This window comes from Pantherophis guttatus, chromosome 18, assembly GCF_059756535.1.
Source record: "Pantherophis guttatus breed Tessera chromosome 18, ASM5975653v1, whole genome shotgun sequence".
NCBI classification, from domain to species: Eukaryota; Metazoa; Chordata; class Lepidosauria; order Squamata; family Colubridae; genus Pantherophis; species Pantherophis guttatus.
Window position 1 is genome coordinate 3,035,299 of NC_142080.1, and position 26,170 is coordinate 3,061,468.

A 26,170-nucleotide genomic window follows, 5' to 3' on the forward strand; every position below is an offset into this window, starting at 1 on the left:
GAAGGACGTGGATTCGAATCCGAGGCCCAAGGGACGGAAACAGGAGCAAGCAAGCTAGCCAACAGGGTGCAGATAGATAGATAGATAGATAGATAGATATAGTTTAAGGAGGGGGGAAAAAAACTTCAGTGTTTTTTCAGCACAGAGATTGCTTCTCCGTTGCTTTCCAGCCTGAAACAAAAAATGTCATTTGTTTTTTCCTCACTGCTGTTCACAAACAGTAACAGAGTTCGAAGGGACCTTGGAGGTCATCTAGCCCAACCCCCTGCTTACGCAGAAGACCTATACTAAGGATTAAACTCCCTCCCCTTTAAGGTTGCACACTGGGCTCAAAATCCCAAATCTATCTATCTATCTATCTATCTATCTATCTATCTATCTATCTATCTATCTATCTATCTATCTATCATCTATCTCTTCTGTCTATCTATCTATCTATCTATCTATCTATCTATCTATCTATCTATCTATCTATCTATCTATCATCTATCTCTTCTGTCTATCTATCTATCTATCTATCTATCTATCTATCATCTATCTCTTCTGTCTATCTATCTATCTATCTATCTATCTATCTATCTATCTATCTATCTATCATCTATCTCTTCTGTCTGTCTATCTATCTATCTATCTATCTATCATCTATCTCTTCTGTCTATCTATCTATCTATCTATCTATCTATCTATCATCTATCTCTTCTGTCTATCTATCTATCTATCTATCATCTATCTCTTCTGTCTATCTATCTATCTATCTATCTATCTATCTATCATCTATCTCTTCTATCTATCTATCTATCTATCTATCTATCTATCTATCTATCTATCATCTATCTCTTCTGTCTATCTATCTATCTATCTATCTATCTCTTCTATCTATCTATCTCTTATCTATCTATTTATCTATCTATCTATCTATCTATCTATCTATCTATCTATCTATCTATCTCTTTATCTCTTCTATCTGTCTATCTCTTTTATCTGTCTATCTATCTTTTATCTATCTATCTATCTCCTATCTATCTATCTATCTATCTATCTATCTATCTATCTAATTTAAAGCTCGGAATTATAATGAATATTTTATATATATGTATATACTTCTTTCCATTTTCCCTTCTAGAATGCCCAATAGGAATAATTCCGGCTTTTATTTTTTCCGATTTTCTGCCCTGTTATTTCATCCAGCCAGATTTTTATCTTCCCCCACAATTTCTTTAATCTTAGGGCAGGTCCACCTATCCTTCCTTATTTTATTTTATTTTATTTTATTTTATTTTATTTTATTTTATTTTATTTTATTTTATTTTATTTTATTTTATTTTATTTTATTTATTTTATTTTATTTTATTATTTTATTTTATTTTATTTTATTTTATTTTATTTTATTTTATTTTATTTTTATTTTTATTTATTTTTATATGCCGCCCTTCTCCGGAGACTCAGGGCGGCTTACAATGCGTTAAGCAATAGCCTTCATACTTTTGTATATTTTATACAAAGTTCAGCTTATTGCCCCCACAAACCGAGTCCTCATTTTACCCACTTTAGAAAGGACGGAAGGCTGAGTCGACCTTGAGCCTGGTGAGAATTGAACTCGCAGTAATTGCAGGCAGCTGGATGTTAAATGCTGCCTTAGTAGGAGGCATTAGCCTCCTACGCCGCTCAGGCTCCTAAGTAATTTCAATAGTATTTTTCAAGTAGAAAAATAATACGAACGTCTGTTTTCTTTTCTCCTGCACAGCGTATTTCACCCAATTTTACAACAATAATCCGTCTCCTTTTCCTAAACCCTTGGAAGGACCTGGTTTTTGAAGGCCATCGAGCCTTGCGTCTTTAACGCTGGCACACGAACTCTCCCATCGTACACAAAGCACAACCTGTTGTGTTGTTGCTCTCAATTTAACGCCCACTCAGCCTGCCAGTCAACCCCACCCAGTTGCCCTGGGGGGGCTCAAGGTCCCACCCTAGATAATTTTCTCTCCATTTCTCTCTCTCTCTCTCTCTTCCCCTCGCCAACCCTTTTGCAATCTTAAAGCCAGGAGGAGGACCCAGGGGATAAAAGGTTCAGCTTAGCATTCTGGGTAAAAACGAGAAGGAGTGTATGCAAAGCACTCTGGGGTGTTTTTCGTGCCAAGCTGGTTGAGTTTGTGAATTGTCCTTCTCACTTTTTTTAGCCATGTGTTTTTTTCAATGTTGTGAACAAGTCTGAGACTACAACTCCCAGAATTCTCCAGCCGGACGTGCTTGGTTTTTTGTGTTGTTTTCTTCCCCCTCCTCCCGCTCTCTCTAGAGCGGAGAGATTGCAGCGAAAGGGATTGCGGAGAGAAAGGGATTACAAGAGAGTAAGCAGGGACGCGGCTAAGACGCTGAGCTTGTCGATCGAAAGGTCGGCAGTTCAGAGGTTCGAGTCCCGAGCGCCGCGTAACGGGGTGAGCTCCCGTGACTTGTCCCAGCTTCTGCCAACCTAGCAGTTCGAAAGCACGTAAAAAAAAAAAATGCAAGTAGAAAAAATAGGGACCACCTTTGGTGGGAAGGGAACAGCGTTTTCCGTGCGCCTTTGGCGTTGAGTCATGCCGGCCACATGACCACGGAGACGTCTTCGGACAGCACTGGCTCTTCGGCTTTGAAACGGAGATGAGCACCGCCCCCTAGAGTCGGGAACGACTAGCACGTATGCGCGTGGGGAACCTTTACCTTTTAAGCAGGGACGCTGTGGGAATACGCATCAAAAGGAACGTGTTCTCGCCAGGGAATTCTGGGAGTTGAAGTCCAACCTCTTAAAGGTGTGCCTCCAGGTTGTAAAAAGCTGGCATGGAAAGGCAGAACCATGTGTACGGAAGGTATTCCTCTCTCTTAAAATTGTGGGAAGTTTCTGGTTGCTCAATTTTTTTCCGACCCATTTCCTAGAATATTATTTTAGCCGCCGTTCTTTTCACTAATTTTTTAAATTCTGTTCTTCTCTTCCTGCATTTTGCAAAACCGCTCGAAACAGACTTTTTACTTTTTGCTGGCCCGTTTCAAAGTTACAAACAGGTTGCCTTACTGACTCTGCCCAAACCCATAAGAATAATTTAAGGAGCCTGTCTCCCTCTCTCTCTCTCTCTCACGCACGCACACACACACACAGACCATGCCACCTCACTTCTTCTGAAGCAATTCCGTCCCACCTTACAAGGTTGTTGTTAAGATTGTTCTATGGGTTGAGCGTTGCCTGCAAAGATACAGAGTTGAAATCTATGGTCGTGGGTGCATATAGCATTTCATTTTTTTTTTGGCCTTGGAACACCCCTGCAAGGTAGGACTACAGCTCCCCTGATTCCAAACCAGCTCGGCGGAGGATGACGGGAGTTGTAGTCCGTCATGAGCCCGCCCCCCCCCCCCCGGCTAGCTTCCTTTTTCTATTCTAGAAACGACTAGCCGGAGGGATCTCTTCAACCCCTCTCAAATTGGGATAACCGGGACCCGAAAACCCACCGGTAGCGTACGCAGCTTGGCTCACTGACTCGATCTGCCTACATCACCACTTGAGATGGCAGGTTCCGGGGAGGTTTTTTTCCCCCCCAAATATTTCTACAGTGAAGACCAAAAGGGAACCCTCGCCCTATATAGGGATGACGGGGGGGGGGGGACATGGTGGGCGGTAAGGAGAGCGAGACCATCTCTGCTTAGTCACTGTCTCAGACAGGAAGTGTGGATTTCCCCAGAAGTTGTGGGGGGAGCATCCTTCTGGGAAGAGGGGGGGTGGTGTTATGAATTAGGGGCGGGGGAGGTCTTCGGCCCCGGAGCTCTAAAAATTGCAGACTCCCCCCTCCCTCTGATGCCTCCCCTGAGATAAGACCAGGCGTTCAGGGATCCCTCTGTGGGCTTTCCAGAACTCTGCGCATGCTCTGGCTAACTCTTGCTTTTCCCTGAGCTGCTGGCAAAGCTTGCCACCGAGTCCTCTCTTTCGGGCTGAAGAGTTTGCAAAAGCAAAGGATAATAATAGCTTTGGTTTGCAACACCACAAAGCGCTGGCAAGCCGGCGCCCCCACCCAGGCTGAGTCACCGGCCTTCTCCACGCCCCGCACGCGGCCCCCCCACCCCCACCCCACCCCTGGTCCGTTGCAGTCCCAGAGTTTCTGATTCCCACCCCTCCGTGCCCTGCCAAATCTTGTTTTCCTCGGTGCCCAGCTCACCCAACTTATCACTCGACCAGGGCACCTGGCTGCCAGGAAGGAGCACCTCCTGGGAAGCTTCGGGCGGGGATGATGGGGGAGATAGTGGGGGAAGCAGATTGGGCGAAAGGGCAGAGAAGTAGTCCTTCTGGTGCCCTCCTTTCTTTCTTTCTTTCTTTCTTTCTTTCTTTCTTTCTTTCTTTCTTTCTTTCTTTCTTTCTTTCTTTCTTCTTCTTTTCTTTCTTTTTTCTTCCTTGCTTCTTCCTTCCTCCCCTCCCTTTCTTCCCTCCCTTATTTCCCTCCCTTTCTTTTCTTCCTTCCTTTCTTTTTTCTTCCTTCCTTTTTTCTTCCTTCCTTCTCTTTCTTTCTTCCTTCTTCCTTTTTCCTTCTTTCTTTCTCTCCTTTCTTTTTTTCTTTTTCTTTCTTTTTTCTTCCTTCCTCCCCTCCTTTCCTCCTTCCCGCCTTTCTTCCCTCCCTCCCTCTCTTTCTTTTCTTCCTTCCTTTCTTTTTTCTTCCTTCCTTCTCTTTCTTTCTTTCTTTCTTTTTTTTCTTTCTTCCTTCTTTGTTCTTGTTTCTTTCCTCTCTTCCTTTTTTCCCTTCTTTCTTTCCCTCCGTTCCTTCCTCCTACCTACTTACCTACGTATTTATCTATCTATCCATCCATCCATCCCACCGCTGTCTATTTCCTTCCTTCCTTCCTTACTTCCTTCCTTCCTTCCTTCCTTCCTTCCTTCCCTTCAATTCATCTATTTATCTACTCATCTTCCTTCCTTCCTTCCTTCCTTCCTTCCTTCCTTCCTTCCTTCCTTCCTTCCTTCCTTCCTTCCCTTCGATCCATCTATTTATCTACTCATCTCCCTTCCTTCTTTCCCTTCAATTCATCTATTTATCTACTCATCTTCCTTCCTTCCTTCCTTCCTTCCTTCCTTCCTTCCTCCCTCCCTCCCTCCCTCCCTCCCTCCCTCCCTCCCCATAAGTAAATCTAGGCCTCTTTTCCAAAGAAGGAGAGAAGGCGGCTGGGATTCTCTCAACAGAGCCTCCAGAGTCAGGAGCAGACTATCCTCAAATGCTAAGTGCTCGGCAACAAAATGTTTTTAAACTTGTAATAAGTGGCCAACCTGAATCCATCCTTTCTGAGCAACCACAGCCCTGCAGTGTAGGCAGAGAGGATTTCCCAGGTGCATGGAGGATGGGGAAATGGCTTTTTGGGGGTGGGGGGCAACCTGGAGATTTTTGGGAGCCAGCCAGGCGAGATTTGAACTCAGAATGAAGAAAACAGTGGATGGAAAGGGGATAAAAAAATAAAATAAAATAAAACGTTGTTTGCAGATTTGCGATTAGCGGAATTCTAGGAAATGTTGTGGGTCTGTTTTGAGCCGTTTGTGTTGTTGTTTAACAACCAGCCTCTCCCCTTGCTGTGGGGAAAAGGGGTGGGAAAATGACACAATCACAGTTCTCCGGAAACCCCTCCTCCCCCTCCTGGCTTCCCCTTTTTTTCCACCCGCTGTTTTCTACCGAAGTTTAGCTCCGGTTCCCTCTTTTATTTTTCCGCTTTCTCATTCTGTCGTTTAGAATAGAATAGAATAACAGAGTTGGAAGGGACCTTGGAGGTCTTCTAGTCCAACCCCCCTGCTTAGGGGCTTAGTTCTCCATCTTCCCTTCTGCAGTACCTTATTTTCCCCTTTTAAATTTTCCTTTTCCTTTTTATTTTTTTTTTGCGCTGAAAACAGGACAAGCGTAAAAAAATGGCAAATTCAGAGATGATTTCATTGGAGATGGCAAAGACCAAAGGACAGTCCTGACTTACAACCGGAATTGAGCCCGGCGTTTCCGTTGCTAAGCGAGACGGTGCTTCAAACGAGCCCTGCCCCATTTTTTAACGACCTCTCTTGCCTCCGTCGTTAAACGATTCAAGGCAGTTATTCAGTTAGCAACACGGTTGTTAAGTGAATCCATCTTCCCCGTTGGCTTTGCTCCTCAAACGGTCGCAAAAGGGGATCGCGCGACCCTGGCGGGGGGGGAGAAACGCCGCAACCATCATAACTGTGAGTCAATCAGTCGTCCTCGACTTACAACAGTCCATTGAGTGACCGGTCATGTCCGCGTTTCACACTTACAACCGTTGCGGAATCCCCACGATCAAAATTGCTATTGCTTAACGCATTGTAAGCCGCCCTGAGTCTCCGGAGAAGGGCGGCATATAAATCAAATTAAAAAAAAAATTGAAATACTTGGCAGCTGACTTATAGTTATGACGATCGCAGTGTCCCCTTTTGCAACCTGCCGAGCAAAGTTAATGGGGGGTGGGGGTGGGGGAAGCCAGATTCACTGCAGCAAGGATGATCATAAAACGTTAACGGCTGTCTCGCTCAGCGACCGAAAGTTTGGCTTCGTGTCGCGGTCGTAATTCGGAGGACTACTCGTAATCCCATTTTCTTTCTTTTCCCCTACACACCACCCCGTAAAATTGCCCGGATGCCCATTCTGGTTGGGCCACTGGGGAGAAACTGAGTCAAGCTGTGGCATTTTTTTTTAGCCAGTCACTCAAGTCGGGCTGCTCCGCTGGGCAGGCTGTGGCAAGCCATTTTCAGCCCTGCCCTGATAAATGCCAAGGAATTTCGCCAGACACCTTCTTCCCAGTCGTTTTTTCTGCCAAGTTCCAGGAATGGGCACCGGTTTAGCCAGCGCTTTTGATCCCAGAGCTTCCCTTTGATCCTGCTACCGAACGGCTGGCAAAGTTTGTGCTGGCTTGGGTGAATGGACTTCAGTTCCCAGAATGCAGCAGGCCCGGCCGGGGTGGCTGAGGATTCTGGGAAAGCAAAGCTCTTGAAAATATTCCTTTAAAAAAAAAAAAAACACTATGTTTTTTACCTGGATTTTTTTCAGGAGAAGGAAGCGAAGCTAAAGAGAAAAAGCAAGACAGAAAAATTAGAAAGGAAAAGGAGGGGGGAGGATGTCTTCCTTTCTTTCCCTCCTTTTTTCTCCCTTCTTTTCCCCTTTCCTTCTCTTCTTCCTTGCTTCCTTCCTTCCTTTCCTTCCTTCTTTCCTTCCCTTTCTCTCCTTTCGCTTCCCCTTCTCCTTTCCTTTCCTTCCTTCCTTCCTTCTTTCTCTTTCTCTCCCTTCCCCTTCCCCTTCCTTTTCCCATTCTCCTTTCCTTTCTTTTCCTTCCTTCCTTCTTTCCTTCCTTGTCTTTCTCTCCCTTCCCCTTCCCCTTTCCCTTCCTGTTCTCATTTCTTTTCCTTCCTTCCTTCCTTCCTTCCTTCCTTCCTTCCTTCCTTCCTTCCTTCCCTTCTTTTCACCCACTCCTCTTTATAACTCTTCCCTTCCCCTTTCTTCTTTCCTTCTTTCCTTCCTTCCTCCCTTCCATCCTCCTCTTCTCTTTCTTTCCTTCCTTCCTTTTCACCCACTCCTCTTCGTCTTCCCTTCCCTTCTCTTCCCTTCCTCCTTTCCTTTCCTTTCCTCCCTCCCCCATACTTCTCTCCCTCCCCCTTCCTCTTCCTTCCTTCCTTCCCGCCTTCCCTCTCTCCCTCTATTTCTCCCTCCCTCCCTCTTTCCTCCAGCCTCTTAGTCTCATTTTGAGCTCCTAATTCAAACCACCAAATGACTATTTTCTTGTCCTCTTTCCACCAAAAATATCCACATAAGTTTCCAACCTTTCAATAATAATAATAATAATAATAATAATCCTCCCACAATACCTTAACAGTTCCTAGGTTCTTGGTTAGGACTCGAGCTGCTGAGCTATTAACCAGCCTCAAAGGCTGTGAATCTCACTAAAGATTAAATAATAATAATAATAATAATAATAATAATAATAATAATAATAATAATAATAATACTGTCCTTATGGGATTTTTTTTCCTTTCTCTGACCAATCTCGGCAGATTCATTATTTCTACATTGTTTTGCTCATTTTCTCAGCCCCTTCTTCGCGCTTCTCTTTCTAATATTAACGAGACGGCGAGAAAAAACTTTCTAGATTTTGTTTTTTGTTTTTCCACGTTACCCACAATTTGTGTAACTCAGGTGAGGCCGACCGAAGGCCGCTTAGACCGCACGTCTTAAAATACAAATCCGACACTGTGCTCCGACAGTTGGGTTTCTTCTGTCCCTCTTGCCGATGGGTTGGGAAAGCACTTGGCACATGCTCAGAGGCCTCTCTCCGCTGGAATAGTTCCTTATTGCGTTACCGATGCCGGAACAGAAATTGTTTTGATGTGCAATGGATTAAAGACACCTTCTGGCACCCTGGTTCCCAGGGGTGCCATTGAAGATCCAGAGATAAAATCCTGTCTCGGGGTGTGTCCAGCATAGGATCAGATTGGGCGGGTGGGAGGAAGGGGGGGTTGCAGGAATTATCTGTCTGTTCTGCCCCCTTCTTAGCTGGAATAAACCAAAACGTATATCAAATTCGCTTTAAAATTGGCTTGATTTATCCTGGTGACGTGATTAAGAACACACTGTGCATCCTTTGGGAGAACGGTTAAAAAGCTCTGGCCTCTGAGCATACCTAAAGTGCTTCACACATACCCCTCCTCCGAACAGGAAGATGTAGCTCTAAAGCAGGTGGCAGTACACCCATAGCTTGGTTAGCCCTCAACTTACAACTACTCCTTTAGTGACCGTTCCAGGGACTCTTGAAAAAAAGTGACTTGCAACCGGTCCTCGCACTTAAGACCGTCGCAGGACTCGCAGCGTCACGGGGTCAACCAGCATGTATTTACAACGGCTGTGGTATCCTGGGGTCATGTCATCGCCATTTGCAACGTTCCGACAAGCAAAAGTCAATGGAGGAAGGTGGATTCGTTTAATGACCATTCCAACAAGCAAAAGTCAATGGGGGAAGCTGGATTCATTTAGCAACCACTGGAGTCACTTAACGGCAGTGATTCGCTTAACAACAGTGGTAAAATCAGGCACAGCTCCCTTAATACCCACCTCGCTCAGCGATGGAAATTCTGTCCCCAACTGCGGTCGTAAATCGAGACTACTTGTATCATTAATCCTTGCGGGAAGCGCAGAGGCCGGTCCTTGAGAAGCAAGCTAGCAGGGACCTTAAAGTAGCCTTTCCTACAACCCTATAAGGTAGATCACCCTTGCTCGAGGATAAAGAGCCTGGGTCGAAACTGCCAGAAGGCGTTTGACAGGATAGACTTGGAAGTGGCTTTTCCTGAGTTGTTCGCATGTTTCCTCCTTTGCGCCTGGCGAGGAGTTTTCACCGGTGGAATTGGGGGGCTGTTGTTCTGCCTGGGGAGGGCGAAAGGGTTAAAAAGAGGGGGGCGGGAACGTGGGAACGGGTGCTGCATAACCGGGGGTGTGGGCGTTGCCCGCTTTTTGTGGTGGTAAGAGAGCCCGAGTTTGCTACACCACTGCACATAGGTGTACTCACATCTGCACAGACGCCGGGTGGAGGAACAGCCGTGGCGAGGGGTGAGTGAGGGGGGCACCCTGGCAAGATTTGAGTGGGGGGTAGTGTTGGAGAGAAACAGCCCCCCCCAAATTTAGGATTAGGGTCAGGCAACTTGCTTGAAATGCCAAGGCACCATGCCCAAGAGTGCCCGCTTGGCACGACACTGAGATGGCAGACAAAGCTGATAGAAAGAAAGCCAACATGGCTTGATTTGGGGTGCTGCCCCATTCTAAGACCCCAGTGCGTAGTTTCCCTCTTCTTCCTCCCCCACAAAAATCATTTTTCCCCCTTTTTCTCTCAACCACCCCTCTTCTTTGCGATACCCAATTCCTGAGGTTGGCTCAGAATCCATCCTGCAAAATTTGTACTCCGAGGAATTTGTTGGGAAGGGATATTGAGTTGGTGTGTGTGTGTGTGTGTGTGGAAGGATTCAGAAAGGATTCAGAAAGGGAGGGGGAATCTCTTGAATCAAGTCTGAGAGATCTGATCTAGGATAATCTTAATGCACCAGGAGAAGAAAGGAATATATATATATTTTTAGAGATTGCGGCTCGGCCCACCGAGATTCAAATCGAGGGCCAACGAGGCAGGGTTGAATTTCTAGCCTGGTTTTTCCAAGATTTGCGAAGGATTTAAAACATTCCACCATCCTTCTAGTCCTCAGTGTTTTAGGAGAAAAGCATCCGAAGGTCGGTACGGGTTTTTTTCCCCCCCCTTTCGAATTTCAGAGAATCGATAGTTGGCGTCCTTTTCTTCATCGTAATCGTTTCCGCTTTGTTGTTTCTTTTCCTTTGTAGCGATTTCTTTCAAAAGAGGCAGGGGGTGAAATCCAGAATACCGCTGAATCCGAAACGTATAATCTTCGGTTATTTGTTTTTCTTCCCTCATGAAAAACAACCAAACTAAAACGATTACTTAAAGGTTAGCTTGATCCAGCATGTCGAATATCAGGTCAGGTCAAGACCTAGGTATGGTGATATAATTTATTAAACCTGGTTAATCCATCCTGGTTTGTTTGGGGAAACAGCCTGTTTGCATTTTGTCTGCTCGGTTAATCGGTGGTAAAATGCCAGAATTTGTTTTCTAAGGTGGCCTGTGTATAATGTCGGTCTTTTTTTTTTTTTTTGCCTATTACCGTGTTTCCCCGAAAATAAGACCCTGACTTATTTTTTTTTTTTGAACCCTGAAATAAGCACTCGGCCTTATTGCCGTGCACTCAAAAGCCCGATTGGGCTTATTGTCAGGGAATGTTTATTTGGGGGGAAACGGTAGAAATGGATAGCTTTAACTAACCAGGTTAAGAGAGTTGTCTGAAGGAAACCAGGAGGGAGCTACAATGCAGCGCTAGCGAGCAATATGTCGAAGGGACAATGTAATCCAATCGGCAAAGCCAAACTTCGTTTTACGCTTCTGGGTGACGGTGAAAGCCATTTTGGAGACGGTAGCAATCGTAAACAGAAGAGATCAAACCATGTTTGTCAACCGTTTAACAGGGGTGGACTTCGACTCCCAGAATTCCCCAGCCAGCCATAATTCTGGCTAAGGAATTCTGGGACGTCGAAGTCCACCCTTCTTAAAAGACCCATGGTTGACAAACTTGGCCTTAGAAACTTCATCACTCTAAGCTGACGTGAAGGTGTAAATTTGGGGTTTTCAAAAAAAATTAAACCTGGTTTATCCGAGATCCACTTCCCTCCCTCCGCATCTCAATGTTTAAATATGCAAACGTGTTTTTCCAGATGCTTCAAAGCGACCTCGAGAGAGGCTGTTTAGCAAATCTCTGCCCGGGGTTTTGTAAACCGAGGATGATAGTATTAGAAAGCTGCCCGGCTGGGGCTGCTGGGCGTTGTAATCCTTCAATTGCTGCCTATGCAATCAGTGGGAGAGGCCTCGCTCGTCCTCCGCACTGCAAGCATTAAAAGCCGTAGGAGGAGGGCCTGTATTATGACCACAACTGAGCCCAAATTTCCGTTGCTAAGTGAGACGGCTCTTCAGTGAATTTTGGCCTCCTGTTACGATTTTTCTTTTTGCCACCGTTGCTAAGGGAATCCCTGAAGTCGTTAAGTTAGCAACACCATTGTTAAGCAAATCAGGAAGGTCGCAAAAGGGAATCGCGTGAGCCCGGGTTGCTGCAACGGTCATAAATATGAGTCAAGGGTCTGGATTTTGTGACCATGGGGATGCTTGCAAATGAAAACATGAAAAATGATCCCAAGTCACTTCTTTCTTCCTTGCTTCCTTCCTTCCTTGCTTCCTTCCTTCCTTCTTTCTCTTTCCTTCTTCCCTTCTTTTTTCTTTTTTCCTTCCTTCCTTTTTTCCTTCCTTCCTTCCTTCCTTCCTTCCTTCTTTCTCTTTCCTTCTTCCCTTATTTTTTTCTTTTTTCCTTCCTTCCTTCCTTCCCTCTTTCTTTCTCTTTCCTTCTTCCCTTCTTTTTTCTTTTTTCCTTCCTTCCTTTTTTCTTTCTTTCTTTCTTTCTTTCTTTCTTTCTTTCTTTCTTTCTTTCTTTCTTTCTCTCTCTCTTTCTTTCTTTCTTCCAAATATTGATCTTTAAATATCCCACTGGGTCCTGACTAGATGGGCTTTGGAGATGGAAGGTCTCACTGAAACAGGGATGAGTGAAAGAGTTCAGCTCAGACTGCCTAGTGGACCCTACTTCCAGTTGGATAAATAAGCACCCCATTATTTAAAAAGTGTATTTGGAGGGGTGAAACATCTCTTGGCTGAAACATTAAAACCCACGCAGGATGGTTGAAAAAGCAAGCTTGACTCGGTTGGCAGAGAGGAAACTCGCCAGGCTAATGTGTGGGTGCCTGACCTGCCCGTGGTTGTTTTCCTCCAGTGTCCAAACGCCCCAATTTCTCCCCACCCTTAATCTCAGCTGGATTAAACCTCAGCAGCCACTGAAATTTCGCCTCCCAAAATGGACACGAGAACAGGGTCTTTCACCCAGAAACAGATGGTCAAGGCGAAAAGATCAATCGCAAAAACCGCACCTTCGGTATCATTTGGAGGCTAAAAAGACTTGGGAGCTGTGCTCTTAAGTGCCGTCAAAATCCTGCCCGGATCCAAAAAGCTTTGGGTGGGAAAAGCATTCTTGGCTGTCCTAAGACGCTGAGGACTAGCCACATGCAGTGTGGCTGCATGACTCAAAAAAAAAAAAAAAGCACCATGGGTTTTCTGTTCCCAGAGGTTGGCATCGTCCCACCCAGCATCTTTTCAATTACTGTGGGAATTAATTTTGCAAGATTTCTCTCCCTCACCAAACTAGCGAAATCGCAGACGGAATAGGCTGTGCAATTTCCACCAGACTTTTGTCTCTCCACCCCCCCCCCACCCAAAATTTTATTTTTCTTTTTTCCTTTCCCAGACTTAGGGTCCTTCTTGCCCCAAGGAAAAACTTGCATGTGTTCCTAAACTTGTCCGGGCATGTGATTTTCCCACCCACAACTTGCCTGGCACATGGTGCCCCCCTTTTCCCTGGGGGCCTTGCAACAGAGGGATTTATGGGCGGTGAAAAAAAATGCACACCCCGTTCCAGTTTGGCATGCTAATGCCCCGGTGATACCATCTCTCTCTGCGCCCTGTGCCCCATTTTGATGCCAGATGGGTAGCGTTCTCAGCAAGACGGCCCCTGTTTTCGTTGGGCATCCAACTTTAGGGATTTGAGGGAGGAGCAAAACCTTTGAACCCATTCCATCTCCTTTCCTGAATGCCCCTTTTAGATTCAAAGGACTATCGGAATTGACAGGACGGCAGGAGAAATATTAATTCAGTTTAGAAGGTGCCGATTTTTTTTTAAAACATTTAAAAAAAATGTTTGTTTTTGTAAAAAAAAGAAAAACCCTCTAATTTGAAATTGACACAATTTCAAGGTGAAATTGACTCATTTGCAAGGTAAAATTGATATATTTGCACGGTGAAATTAACGCATTTGCAAGGTGAAATTGACTAATCTTTGATCCCGAATACCTGACTTTAATTTCCTGGAGATTAGTAACTTTGAATCCTGCTTTGGATTTGTGATACTGTTGGGTAAATTTTTAGGAAAACTATCATCGCTGTCCATAAGCCGTGGCTTAAGGCTGTGAATTTAACAACTCTGGCTAGGTCAACAATTTTACTTTTCTTGTGTTTGACCCTGTCTGTTTCTCAGAGATGGCTTGGACCAGTCTTTGGGCCGTTTTTTTCAAAAGCGGTTTGCCATTGCTTCCTTCTTAGGGCTGAGGGAAAGGGGCTGGCCCAAGGTCTCCCAGCTGGTTTTGTGTCTAAGGTGGGACTAGAACTCAGGTCTTTTGGTTTCTAGCTTCTCGCTCCATCAAACTGCCTCTCGTCAACAAATTGCTGTATCATTAAAAACACTGATTAACGCACCATCTAAATCTCTCCATTTTACGGTACTTTCCCTTGAAAAGCGCATTGATAAAAGAGGCAAAATAGATCTCGTCCAATTCCAAAAAATTATAAGAACGTTTCGGTGTTTCGCTTACAACTTCCAGACCTAGAAAACCAATTTCTAGGTCTCTTAAACTGAAAGGTTGCTTAGATTAGATTAGGGTGGACAAGGTAAAAAAAAAAAAAAAAACGACTGTCCTTCATGAGATCCGGCAGCATGTCACGCCGAAACGGACACACAAAAAAACCGAGTGAGAACGCATCGCGCTTCCTGAGAGGCATGGATTGCATTGTGCTTGCACAGCAAAACATCCGAGTTGTGAGTTCCTGCCTTCGCCCCCATCGCAAAGTTCATCCGCGTGGTTTGCAAAAGTTGGCTCAAAAATACAAAATTCGAATGGTTTAGGTTGAGATCCGAAGAAGGGAAAAATGGTCTTTCCCTAACCAGGTTTTTTTTGTGGATTCGGCTTTGCAAAATCTTTGTTGCAATCCATGATTCTGAGTGTGCATTGAACCCACTTCCCTGCGAGGTAGGCCCCCGCAAGTTCCTTTTTAGGGGTTTCGAAGTAGAAACCGAATCTGAAGATTCACGCCCGAGGTTTGGTGACGAGGCAAACTCTGCTGGCGGCTCAATTCAATTTCCCAGGAATTTTTCTCTCCCCCCCTCCCCTTAATTAACTTGGCGGGCTCTTCTCGGCAATCCTCCTCCGTGCCAAATTTGTGCTGGAACAAAAGGTTCGCCTTTTCCTGCCTTCGCAGAGACACCCCAAAAGGCCCGGCCCAAGTTAGCAAAAACACACGTGCCTGGGTTATAAGGGTCCGGAGGTCTCTTGAGGACTAGAAACTTGGGGAACAAGCTCCGGAGCCTGCAGCTCAACCGATCTGCGCGAAAGTTGCAAAATTTGCCTTTGGGATGTTTCTCTGGCTAAGGGGTCCCCCCAAAATCCCTCTTCTCCCCCAAATTATCTCCTGACTTCCCACCCACCCACAAATTTGCTTTATGGCTCCTTATAAACCAGGTTTTCTTGCTTCTTAAATCTTTTAGGAAGGGGGGGGGGAAAACCTGTCGGGCTTCTGATGTGTTGTGGAACATGGCCGATAGAGACCTCCAGACCCCCTCTTCTAATGCGCCCCCCCTCTCCCCAATTTGGAAAACAGGCTACTGCAAAGGTTTGGATTAGGAGGTGTTTTTTTCAGGGGTTCCCCAAACCATGATGTGGTTCCAAGGGACTCGAAAGAGACCCTCAATGGAGGGAAAGCAGGGATTTTTCAGCGGTGCGACTTTGGGTGACAAATCAGAGCGTAGAAAGTCCCGGTGTATTTATGTATTTCCCGTAAACGTCTCGTGTACAGTTTTCTCGGCTCCCTTCTTCGGTGGCGTTGGAGGCCTTTATCATGTCACAGCATCTCCCTGGGGGTGGAAGAAAAAAATCCCCCACCTCCCATCCCCACATCCATTTTTCCACCCCCCACCCCTCCCTTTTAAATTTCTAATTCTCCGTCGCAACCTCTGTGGCTTCTCACGGCTGAATTTTAGGAAGCGGGGAAAGAAAAAAAGCCATCTGTACATGCTCTGGAGAATCAAGGCATTGCCTCTTCCCCCCCCCCGGGGCATGCCGCTCTCGGTTGCGAACGAGCCCCGCTTCGTTGACGCCGTGTTTCTTAGATTTAACCAGTCATCGGCGAGGCATGCCGCTAGTCCCCATCGAGGAGGCCGCCCATTTTCAGGGTCGCTTCTTCATCGGTCGCTTCCATGCAGTTCTGGGTTCGATGCTGGCAATATTGGTGTCTTCAATCAGGGCGTGAGATGCCCGCCCCCCCCCCGGGCTGGCACACCCACCATTTTTGATGTCCCATTTTACAGCCGGTTTGTTGCCATCTCGAAATCTTTTGCAGAAAACAGGAAAAGATGCTCGAAGCCACATTGAAAGGATGAGTGTGGGAGGGAAATAAATCTAATTTGGAAATCGCTTAGAGATGCCTTGTCGAAATTTCCTGTTTTTGCTACCCTCGTTCAATTTAAGATTCCTTGGCTGTTTGCTTCAAGGTGGTTAGCCCGGGGATTCAACTAACCCAGTTTGGGGTTCAGCTACCCAAAAATGACATTTAGAGCGATGCTGGTTTGTTTGCGGGGTTTTTTTTTTTTAGCCGTAAAATATTTCACCCTTCATGGGAAATTCTTCCCCTTTTCAAACTCTTTGGTTACCAGATTTTTTTTTTTTTCCCCTGCCGTGTGAATCAAGAGGGATTTTGAGACGGGTGGAGGAATGGAAATAAACTTGGATGCGATGTAGGTTTCCTTTTCCTACATTTTTATTTCGGCCGAATTGCAGGCGAGAAAAACGCAGGAAAAAGTGGGGGGGGGAAACCCCCCCCATCATTTTAGGTTTCTCAAGAGACGGCATGCCAAAACACAAAATGCACGTTGGCGTGCTCCCACCCCGGACTAACCAAGATAAATACAAACCAAGTTTAGTGTCTCCTCCTTGTTTATTTTTTTAAATTCACTATCGTGGTTTCCCCCAGCTCCCGAGGTTGTAAAAAAAAATAAAAAATTGACATATATTCATTGGGAACTCCAGTAGCTAACTTGACATTCTGGATTTCCTGGTTTTATTTTGTTCCCGTGCAAGTCGTCCTCGATTTACAGCCAACAATTGGCAACAGAATTTCTGTCGTTCAGCCAGTTTCTTGCAAACCGACAGGGACTAGATGACCTCCAAGGTCCCTTCCAAACTCGGGGATTCTATGTGAACGTCAAATAAGGCGGTTGTTCGGGAAGCCGCAGCCTATTTTACAACCTGGCTGTTAAGCAAATCACGGCAGTCGTTAAACAAATCCAGCTTTCCCTGTTGAATTTCCTTGTCGGCAGCCAGCTGCGAAGGTCGCAAAAGGGGACCACGTGACCCCAGGATGTTGCAACCGTCATGAGTACATGCCAGTTTCCCAGCATACGATTTCTGATCACATGACCAGGAGGATTCCATGAGAGGGTTGTAAGTGCAAGGAACGGTTATAAATCACCTTTTTTTTCATGGCGGTTGTAACTTTGGCTGGTCACTAAAGAAATGGCTGTAAGTCGAGGACGACCTGTGCCCCTCCCACCCTGAGCACTCAGCCTTACCAACAGCCTTGCGAGGGAGGCTCAAGCCAAAACCTGAAATGAGCTTTTTTATTTTATTTTATTTTTTTTTAATTACAGGTAGTCCTCGACTCACGACCAAAACTGAGCCCGCCGTTTCTGTCGCGAAGCAAAACATTCGTTCAGTGAGTTTTGCCCCATTTTTCTCCCGCCGTAGTGGTTAAGCGGATTTTGCTGCAGTTGTTAAGCGAGTCCCACGGTCGTTCAGCGAATCCAACTTCCCCGTTGACTCTCGCTTGTCAGACGGTCGCAAAAGGGGATCAACATGACCCCCACCGTCGTAAATACGAGTTGTAGCCAAGCGTCTGAGTTTGGATCACACGACCCCCCCGGGGATGCTGCGACGGTCGTAAAATGTGAAAAGCGTTCACTTTTTTCCCCGAACGGTCACTAAACAGGTTATTGTAAGTTAAGGACTATCTGTTCTTTAACGCGACGTGTCCATCAACCAATGCTGGTTTAATATCAGGAAACTTCTGGCTAGTCCCAGGGCAATTCAGGAAAACAATTCAAGCCAGATCTGGATTTACTGCAAAGTTAAGGCTTGGGATCCGATGCGTTTATGCCAACCAGGCAGATATTCAGCAGGAAAATGTCTCCTTTTTTTGAAAACAAAATGGAACCAATTTTAATTTTGGAGATGGTTTCTCTCGGACACCCCAAAACGTGTTTGGAGATGCCTCCCGACTTCATTCTTTTATTCTTTCTTGCTGGGCGAAAACGGGGTCAGGATTTAGTTCCTCCGAGCTCAGGAGTCGGCAACCTGCAGCTCTGGAGCCACATGTGGCTCTTTCACCCCTCTGCTGCGGCTCCCTGTCGCTCAAAATACGTATCACAACCGCCAATGTGCGACACTCACCGACGCGCGGTTTATTGAGCTTTTCAACCCCCGGTTAGGCCAACCATGGATAAATCCCAAGAAAAGAAAAGTTTCAGAAGAAAAAAGAACGTTTAATTCGACTACATATGCTAGTTTTGTGGCTGCTCGAGAAATAGTTAGGCCCGGGAAGGGTTTTTGTGACTCCCGGTGTTTTCTTTTCTGTGGTGAAACGGGTCCAAATGGCTCTTTGAGTGTTTAAGGTTGCAGACCGCTGTCCTAGCCAAACTTTCCGGTCACAAAAAAAAACACAGGAAAAAACCTCCATAAAGGCCCTGGGATTTATAGGCCCGTTTCCTTTGCAGAACTCAAGGCCGGGATTCCAAAGGCCGCAGAGCCGCGGAGTCAAACCTAACCCAAGCCAGGCCGCCATTTCACCGGAGTAAGCTGGCCTTTTGGGCGCCAGAGACACACACACACACACATGGGCAAAGGGTAGGGTGGGGTGAGAATCCCACCCCTTAGCAATCGTGGTTTAATCTCCGGCGCGTTTCTTTTCTTGTTAAGTTTGCAAAACTGGGCTGAGCCAGCGCGGGTTTGTGCCAGCTTGCGCGTCGGGTTTCCGAACGGTACGCCTTGTGTGGAAAAAAGAAAAAAAAAGCCCACAATCTCACACAGGATTAAACTCAGGGGGGTGGGGGGAAAGCCAAGGACGGGCACGCAACGCCCGAGGGCTGCCAGGGCGGGGGCCAACGGTGGGAAAAGAGTGGGACACTCAGCTCACGGGCTGCCGAGAGGCTAGTCTCAAAGTCTGAGAGGACTTGGATAAAAGTTTCCCCTTTTGGTTCCGTGCCCGGCGAGGCCTGCCAGGCTGAGCTGGCATAGCTGGGGGTGTCAACTCTGTTGGGTGCCGCACCTAAACCTTGGGTCAGAATGCCCTAGCTTCCCCACCACGCCCGGCACCTAGCCTGCCCACCCCTTGCTCAGCCGGTCGAGCCTGCTTGGCAGAGAACGGAGGGCGGCCCCCACCGAAGCCCGTTCCTGCCCCTACCTACCCACCCACCCACCCCTTTTTCCCTCTGTCCTGGCAAAGGCAAACAGCCCTCCTGGCGGGCACCCAAATGCCAGGGAGTGGCCACCGCCCAGACCTAGCTGGCTCTTTCCCCCCCCCCACCCCCGGGCGAGAAGGGGCATGCCTCAGTTTCTCCTCCTTCCTGCTCCTCTGCCCCCCATAACTCGGCCCCACCTCTCTCTCCTCTCCGCATCCTCGCCCAGGGCACCTGAACAATCTGGGCAAAGGGTGGCGAGAGAAGGCAGGTGAGCCAGCGAAGCTGGGGGACTCCCATCTTTTGCCGAACCGGGCCGTCCTCTCGGATGGGTTTGCTGCAGCGCTAAGAGTGCCTCTGAGCATGGGCAAAGGGCGAGAGGGGTCGCCGAGTCGGGCTGCAGGTTTCATAAATGGCAGTGGTGTTGTTGTTGTTTTTCTGTCCCTCTCTGCCAGCCCTTTCTATTTGATTTATATTTTGTAAGGTAATATATTTTAGGATTTGGAATGATTGGAAATTGGAGGCGGGCGAAATGCTGGCTTTACGGCTTTGGGTTCTGGGCGTTCGGAAGGAAGGAAGGAAGGAAGGAAGGAAGGAAGGAAGGAAGGAAGCAAGGAAGCAAGGAAGGAGGGAGGGGAAAATAGTGGATCTCAACACAGGTTTCACCTTTTCAGGATCTATTGAGGGGGGGAGAATCCGGTTGTGTCTTGGCCTCCTCTCAATGAACCAATACTAACTCAGATAGGACATACATTTAATGGTTTGTTATTTTAATAGGATTTTCATGGTCAGCTGTGAGTTGAATGGGAGTTGAAGTCCCCCCCCCTTAAAGCAGGCTGGCTGGGGGATTCTGGGAGTTGAAGTCCATCCCTCTTAAAGTAGGCTAGCTGGGGGATTCTGGGAGTTGAAGTCCACCCCTCTTAAAGTAGGCTAGCTGGGGGATTCTGGGAGTTGAAGTCCACCCCTCTTAAAGCATGCTGGTTGGAGAATTCTGGGAATTGAAGCCCACCCATCTTAAAGCAGGCTGGCTGGGGGATTCTGGGAGTAGAAGCCCACCCGTCTTAAAGTTGCCAAGGCTGAGTAACCCTGTCTTAGCTCCTCCTCCTTAATGACACCATCCCACCTCTACTCTCGGTGCTCAGTCCAGGCAGGTCAGATCCTGAAACAGCTGGGCAAAGGTCATCCTGTCGAAGCCCGGAGAACTCTCTCTCTCTCTCTCTCTCCCATCTTCCCCAGCCCATTCGAGGGGAAGAGAGGGAACTACATCTTAGTGCGTCAACCAGGGCCGCCTCCTACGTCTCTGCCCCCTTCGCCCAGCGAAGGTTCAAAGCCGACTGCCTCCCCCAGAGACACCCAAGGCGCAGCGCCTGCCATGCGGCACCTGAGTTATCTTTCCTAGGAAATCTGCTCGATTGAGTAGTTATCAAGCACCTTGATCTCCGCCGCGTAACCTCCGGCGAAACCTCTTCCTCCTGAGCGGAGGTGCAGACTCCGTCAGTACACACATCCTCCTTCGCCCTCCTTTGCTAACCTACCTCTTCTTCGTTGGCAAGGCCAGGATCCAGTCCTCGTTCGCTGTCAGCCCCAGACAGACAGACAGAACGACAGAAAACACGGCCGGAGAAGCGAAAATCCATTTTATTTAGCAAAGTTACAAATCCACAAAATCTTGCATGTCCGGGGTAGTTCTCCTCTTAACAACCACATTAGAGCCCAAATATCTTGTTGCTAAGCTAAGAAATGTCACAGGCTTTCCTGTCCGAGCAAGGGGGTTTGACTAGAAGACCTCCAAGGTCCCTTCCGACTCTTGTTATTCGGGTCTTGTCCAATCTCTTCTGGGAAACCACCAGTTGATGGAGGGAGGGAGGGAGGATAGTAGAGTAAGAGAATAACACATTTCGAAGGGAGCTTAGAGGTCTTCTAGTCTAACCTCCTGCTCAGGCAGGAAACCCTGTGACATTTCAGACGAAGGAAGGAAGGAAGGAAGGAAGGAAGGAAGGAAGGAAGGAAGGAAGGAAGGAAGGAAGGAAGGAAAGAAAGTAGAATAACAGAGTTGGAAGGGATCTTGGAGCCCTTCTAATCTAATCCCCCGCTCAGGCAGGAAACCTTATCCCATTTCAGACAAATGATTGTCCAATCTTTTCTTAAAAACTTCCAGTGATGGAGCACCCATAACTTCTGGTGGCAAGTTGTTCCACTGATTAATTGTCCTCGCTGTCAGGAGACCAGCAGAACCTCCAACTCTGTTATTCGGTTATTCCTAATCCAGCGTCTTCTCCGCTGAACTGCCCCACTGATACCGCTGACTCTTTTTTTCCCCCCCGTACAGGTGAGGCAATGGGTAGCCCTGAAGATGACCTCATCGGCATACCTTTCCCGGAACACAGCAGCGAATTGCTGGGTCGCCTGAACGAGCAACGTCGCCGAGGGATGCTGTGCGATGTCACCCTCCGAGCCCAGGGCTCCGAGTATCAGAGTCACCGGGCAGTATTGGCTGCCTGCAGCCGCTACTTCCAAAGGCTTTTCGCCGGCCCCTGCATGGCCGTGTGCGAGCTGGATTTCGTGGGGGCGGAAGCCTTGGGGGCCCTGCTGGACTTCGCCTACACCGCCACCCTGACCATCAGCACGGGCAGTCTCTGCGAGGTGCTGCGCGCCGCACGGATCCTGGAGATACCGTGCGTCATCGCGGCTTGCGTAGAGATCCTGCAAGGGAATGGCTTGGAGGCTCCCGTGCCAGATGACGCCGCTCGGGAACGCGCCCGGCGTTACCTAGAAGCTTTCGGCACGATGCCCAACATGGAAGGTGACCTAGCCGAGCCCCCCGCATGTCCAGCTCCCCGCCGTAGCAAGAAAACACGCAAGTTCTTGCAAGCCAGAGGTTCGCGGCTAAACAACCACATCACGGAAGTTTCTCCTTCATTGTCTCCGTCCTCCACGGGAACTCAGGAGCGCCCCAGTCCACCCAACCAGGCGTCACCTGCCCCAGCGTTGGGCCACCCCCGTGAGGAGGAGGAGGAGGTCATGGCCCCCTCTCGTACCTTCCCCTTCCCGTACGGTCTCTCCCCAGAAGATCTGGGTTCAGACGACGAGACCGTGGATCAGGACATCCTATCCTACATGCGTCGGCTAAACCAGGAGGGGCTGTCTGTGGGTCTTGATCCCCCAGACAAGCTGGTACGCAAACGGCGTTCGCAGATGCCCCAGGAATGTCCTGTCTGTCACAAGATCATCCATGGGGCAGGCAAGCTACCTCGTCACATGCGGACCCACACCGGGGAGAAGCCGTTTGCCTGTGACGTGTGTGGTGTCCGTTTTACCAGGTAAGAGTAGATCTTGACTCAGAAGAGGCGATCGCATCCCACACCACTCCCCAAATTAATCCCAGGCTGGGTATCAAGTATTGGTTTTGGAGAGACAAAAGATTCCCCACTCATGGATAATTTTGGGAGGGAGGGAGGAAGAAAAGAAAGGAGAGGGAGGAAAGGGAGGGGAGAAGGAGGAAGGAAGGAAGGAAGGGGAAAAGAGGAAAAGGGAAAGAGGGAGGGGAAAAATGAGGGAAATAGAAAGAGGGAGGAAGGAAGGATGGAAAGAAGGAAAAGGGGAAGGAGGGAGAAAGGAAAGAAAAGGAAAGAGGGAAGGAAGAAAGGAGAAAGAGGCAAGAAAGGTAGTAAAATAGGGGAAAACTCACTTAACAAATGTTTCACTTAGCAACATAAATTTTAGGCTCAATTGTGGTCGTGACTTGAGGCTTACCTGTAATTGCATCTCCTTGCTCACTCCATTTTCCTGGCTTCCTTTCCATCATTCTAAGGACTGAGTTAAGTGTCAAACACCTAGCAATGCCCCCTCCCTCAATTTACACCCATGTTCCTCATCTCTCCCCAGGAATGACAAACTCAAGATCCACATGCGCAAACACACTGGTGAGCGCCCCTATTCGTGTCCCCACTGCACAGCTCGCTTCCTGCACAGCTACGATCTGAAAAACCACCTTCACTTGCACACGGGCGCCCGTCCCTATGAGTGCTGCCTTTGCCACAAAGCCTTCGCCAAGGACGACCACCTCCAGCGCCACCTGAAAGGCCAGAACTGTCTGGAAGTCCGGACCAGGCGCCGGCGGAGGGGCCCCGATCCGGAGACCGATTCCTTGGTACCTACCGGCATCGCCTTGGCCTCCGCTCAACTGGGCTTAACCAACGGGCGCGTAGAGGAGCTACACAACTACTGGCCTGCTGGGGCGGCTGCCAGGTCACCCGCCCCCAAAGAGGAGGAGGAGGAGGAAGAGGAAGAAGGAGCTGTAGAGGGGGTGCAGAAGGATGGCCCAACAGCAGCTGGCCCAACGGCAGTTGTCCAAACAGCGTAACTTCCTCGGACGGCCATCACCGCAAAACTCGTTTGTGCACTATCTCTATTCATTCGCTCAAACAGACCATTGATGGCGAGATGATATAGCGTTCCCCGGACATTGTCACGGAGACCAAATGCACTAGGACCCCCCTTCACCACTCTCCCAATTCTGTGCCTTAAGCAGCCTATAAAGCCAAGGAGAGTGGGGTCAATTGGACAGGGGATCGACGGTGGGCATCAAGGGCCAATTGGTGCATGTTTGCTCAGGGTGTCTCAAATAAGCATATATTTGCAGGGAGGGAAGTATAGTCGAGTTTTGCTTCCCCAGCCGATGAAAAACGAATGGGTTGTGGGGCAGGGAGGAGCAGCACTCAGGGTGGGGGCTATTTGGGGGGGGGCATTGCTTCACATTAGGAAGGAGAAAAGAGTGAGAATGGGGGCAATTTCTTCTTTCCCTTCTCTGTTAAGGATATCGTTTTAGGATCAGGAAGGGAGAAGAGAGGCAAACCTGATTCTTTTTCCTGTTCAGGGTGCAGAAATTCAATTCTAAACAAATTTTCTTGCTCAGAGGGCCCAGGGATCCACTTGGATGACATGTCAGGGCTCAATTGCTGCATTTTGGGTCCCCCCCCCGCCATTTCAGGAAGTTAAAAAAAGAATAAAATGTCTTCCCCCACCCCCACCAGATCATTCCAAACAGGCTCTCTACAGAACAGGGGGCCTGACCTGGCCCCCTGCTCTCAATCCCATCATCCACAGACTGGAGATAGGTGCGGTATCCTTGTCCCCCCTTCCCCCGAGTATCTTGCAGATAGTCCTCGACCTATAACAATTCATTTAGAGACTGTTCAAAGTTACAACAGCACTGGAAAAAAAATGACTTTTTCACACTTAACGACCGTTGCAGCATCCCTGGTGGTCATGTGATCAAAAATTCAGATGCTTGGTTCATTCTTATGATGGTCACAGCATCCTGGGGGTGGGGGTGGGGGTCACGTGATCCCCTTTTGCGACGGTCTGACAAGTAAAATCACGGGGGAAGACAGCTTCCCTTAACAAGTCTGCTGCGAACTTAGCAATTGCAGTGATTCACTTAACAAGAACGGTCGTTAAAACGGGGCGAAAACGCCCTTAAACATCTGTCTCGCTTAGCGATAAGACATTTTGGTCATAAGCCGAGGACTATCTGTATCCCTTAAGCTTGGGCCACGCATGCTGCATCCAGTCAGGCAGTGCGGACCCAGCCCAGAGACTTCACGGCGTATTCCATCGGGAGATTCCCGCCCGATCCCAGAAATCCAGTTTAGGAAAATGGGATTCCTTTGATCACAAAATCCCCTGGCCTAAACTTGGCTGCCCCCTGGTGGCTGTCTTGCACAGTGCAGAGGGCTGCTCTCTGCACACTCCCTCGGATCCTTTATATAGCTTTGCCTTCCCCATCCTCCCTGCAATGAAGGGGAAGGGGCTGCAAGAAAACCTTCCCCCCCTTTCCTACATCCGCCCTAAGCGTGTTGCAAAACAATTAGCACATAAATATGGGACGGGGGACGCTTCTCCCATCTCCCCCCCTTGCTCAAACCTGCCCCTCCCCCTCCTCAACCAAAGGTACCCCGAGGCAGTTTGCACAAAACGAATAATTTTTTTTAATTATTATTATTTTTTTAAAAAAGGAATGATACCCCCCCCCCCAACCTTAGAATTCTTTTGCATCCTTTTTCCTTGAATTTCCTGACTCGATTGCACTAAGAAATGCCTTCACGGTGGGAAGTTTCTCGCTCCTATCTTTGCACACTTTTTTATTTTTATTTTTATTTTTATTTTGCATTTTCCTGGAGATTTCCGAGAGATTAAAATTAGGGAGGGGTGTACGTGCGTTTGTATGTGTGTGAAAACCACAAGAAGCTCCCGCCCTCCAGAAGTATTTGCTGAGAGTTAATCTGTATTTAAGAGAGATAATATATTTTATCCCCTCCTGTATCCCACCCACTTCGATGAATCCCCATCTCCCCTTCCCCTTCCGGGAAAAAAAGAGGAAATGACTGAATTTTCCTTAGCCTTACAAGTGCCTTTGCGTTTAAACTTGAATTAGCTACTTGAAACCAAGAAAGGAGGAAGAGAGAGAGAGAGAGAGAGAAAAAGCAGGTTCCCAATTATTTTATGCAACGTTTCCTGTCTTATTTCCTCAGTTTCCCCGTTGGAAGATTTTTTTTACAGTCTGTCGAGTAAACCTCTCCTTCTCTTACAGTGTCCTACCTGGCAGGGGTAGCGCTAGTCGAAGCGGGAGGGGGAAGAAAAAGCCTAGTTACTTGGACTGTGGAAAAAAAGGGGATTGATTGTTCCTGCTTCGGTTTTATTTTTTTAAAAACGATTGTTATTGTTTGTGTGCTGGAATTCAAGGGGATTTTTATTTTATTTTTTGGGTCTGTGCCGAGGGCTTGATAATAAAATGGAGAGCAGGGAACCGTTGTCGCCTGCGGTGGTGTGTCGGTGTATCTTTTGCTCGCTTTTGGCGTGGCACGTCCGGATCGCAACTTTTAAGGAAATTGTTAAATTTAAAAAAACCAAAAGAGGCATGGTGAACGTGTAGCTGTGTTTGGGACAAATCTCCTTGAGTTCCAGATTTCTACCATAAGGTCCAACTCTCCTTGTTCTAGATTTCTACCATAAGGTCCAACCTGAGTTGCTAGATTTCTACCATAAGGTCCTTGAGTTCTAGATTTCTACCATAAGGTCCAACTCTCCTTGAGTTCTAGATTTCTACTATAAGGACCAACCCCTTGAGTTCTAGATTTCTACTGTAAAATCCAACTCTCCTTGAGTTCCAGATTTTTACCATAAGGTCCAACTCTCCTTGAGTTC

At 47.5% G+C, this 26,170-nt stretch overlaps 1 protein-coding gene across 5 annotated transcripts in view; it reads left to right on the forward strand.

Moving 5' to 3' along the window:
- ZBTB7B (zinc finger and BTB domain containing 7B) overlaps positions 1 to 25,777 on the forward strand; it is a 36,059-nt gene extending 10,282 nt beyond the window's left edge. For 4 of the 5 annotated variants that reach the window (XM_087881333.1, XM_060685085.2, XM_060685086.2 and 1 more), the window contains exons 2-3: positions 21,294 to 22,284; positions 22,850 to 25,777. In XM_087881333.1, the coding sequence (XP_087737459.1) occupies positions 21,294 to 22,284; positions 22,850 to 23,327 (1,469 nt within the window). In that variant the 3' untranslated portion in view covers positions 23,328 to 25,777. Of the gene's footprint in view, positions 1 to 9,546; positions 9,588 to 21,293; positions 22,285 to 22,849 lie in introns of those variants that run through there. The other variant, XM_034406990.3, reaches the window with a different exon arrangement.
- The last annotated feature ends 393 nt before the right edge of the window (positions 25,778 to 26,170 follow it).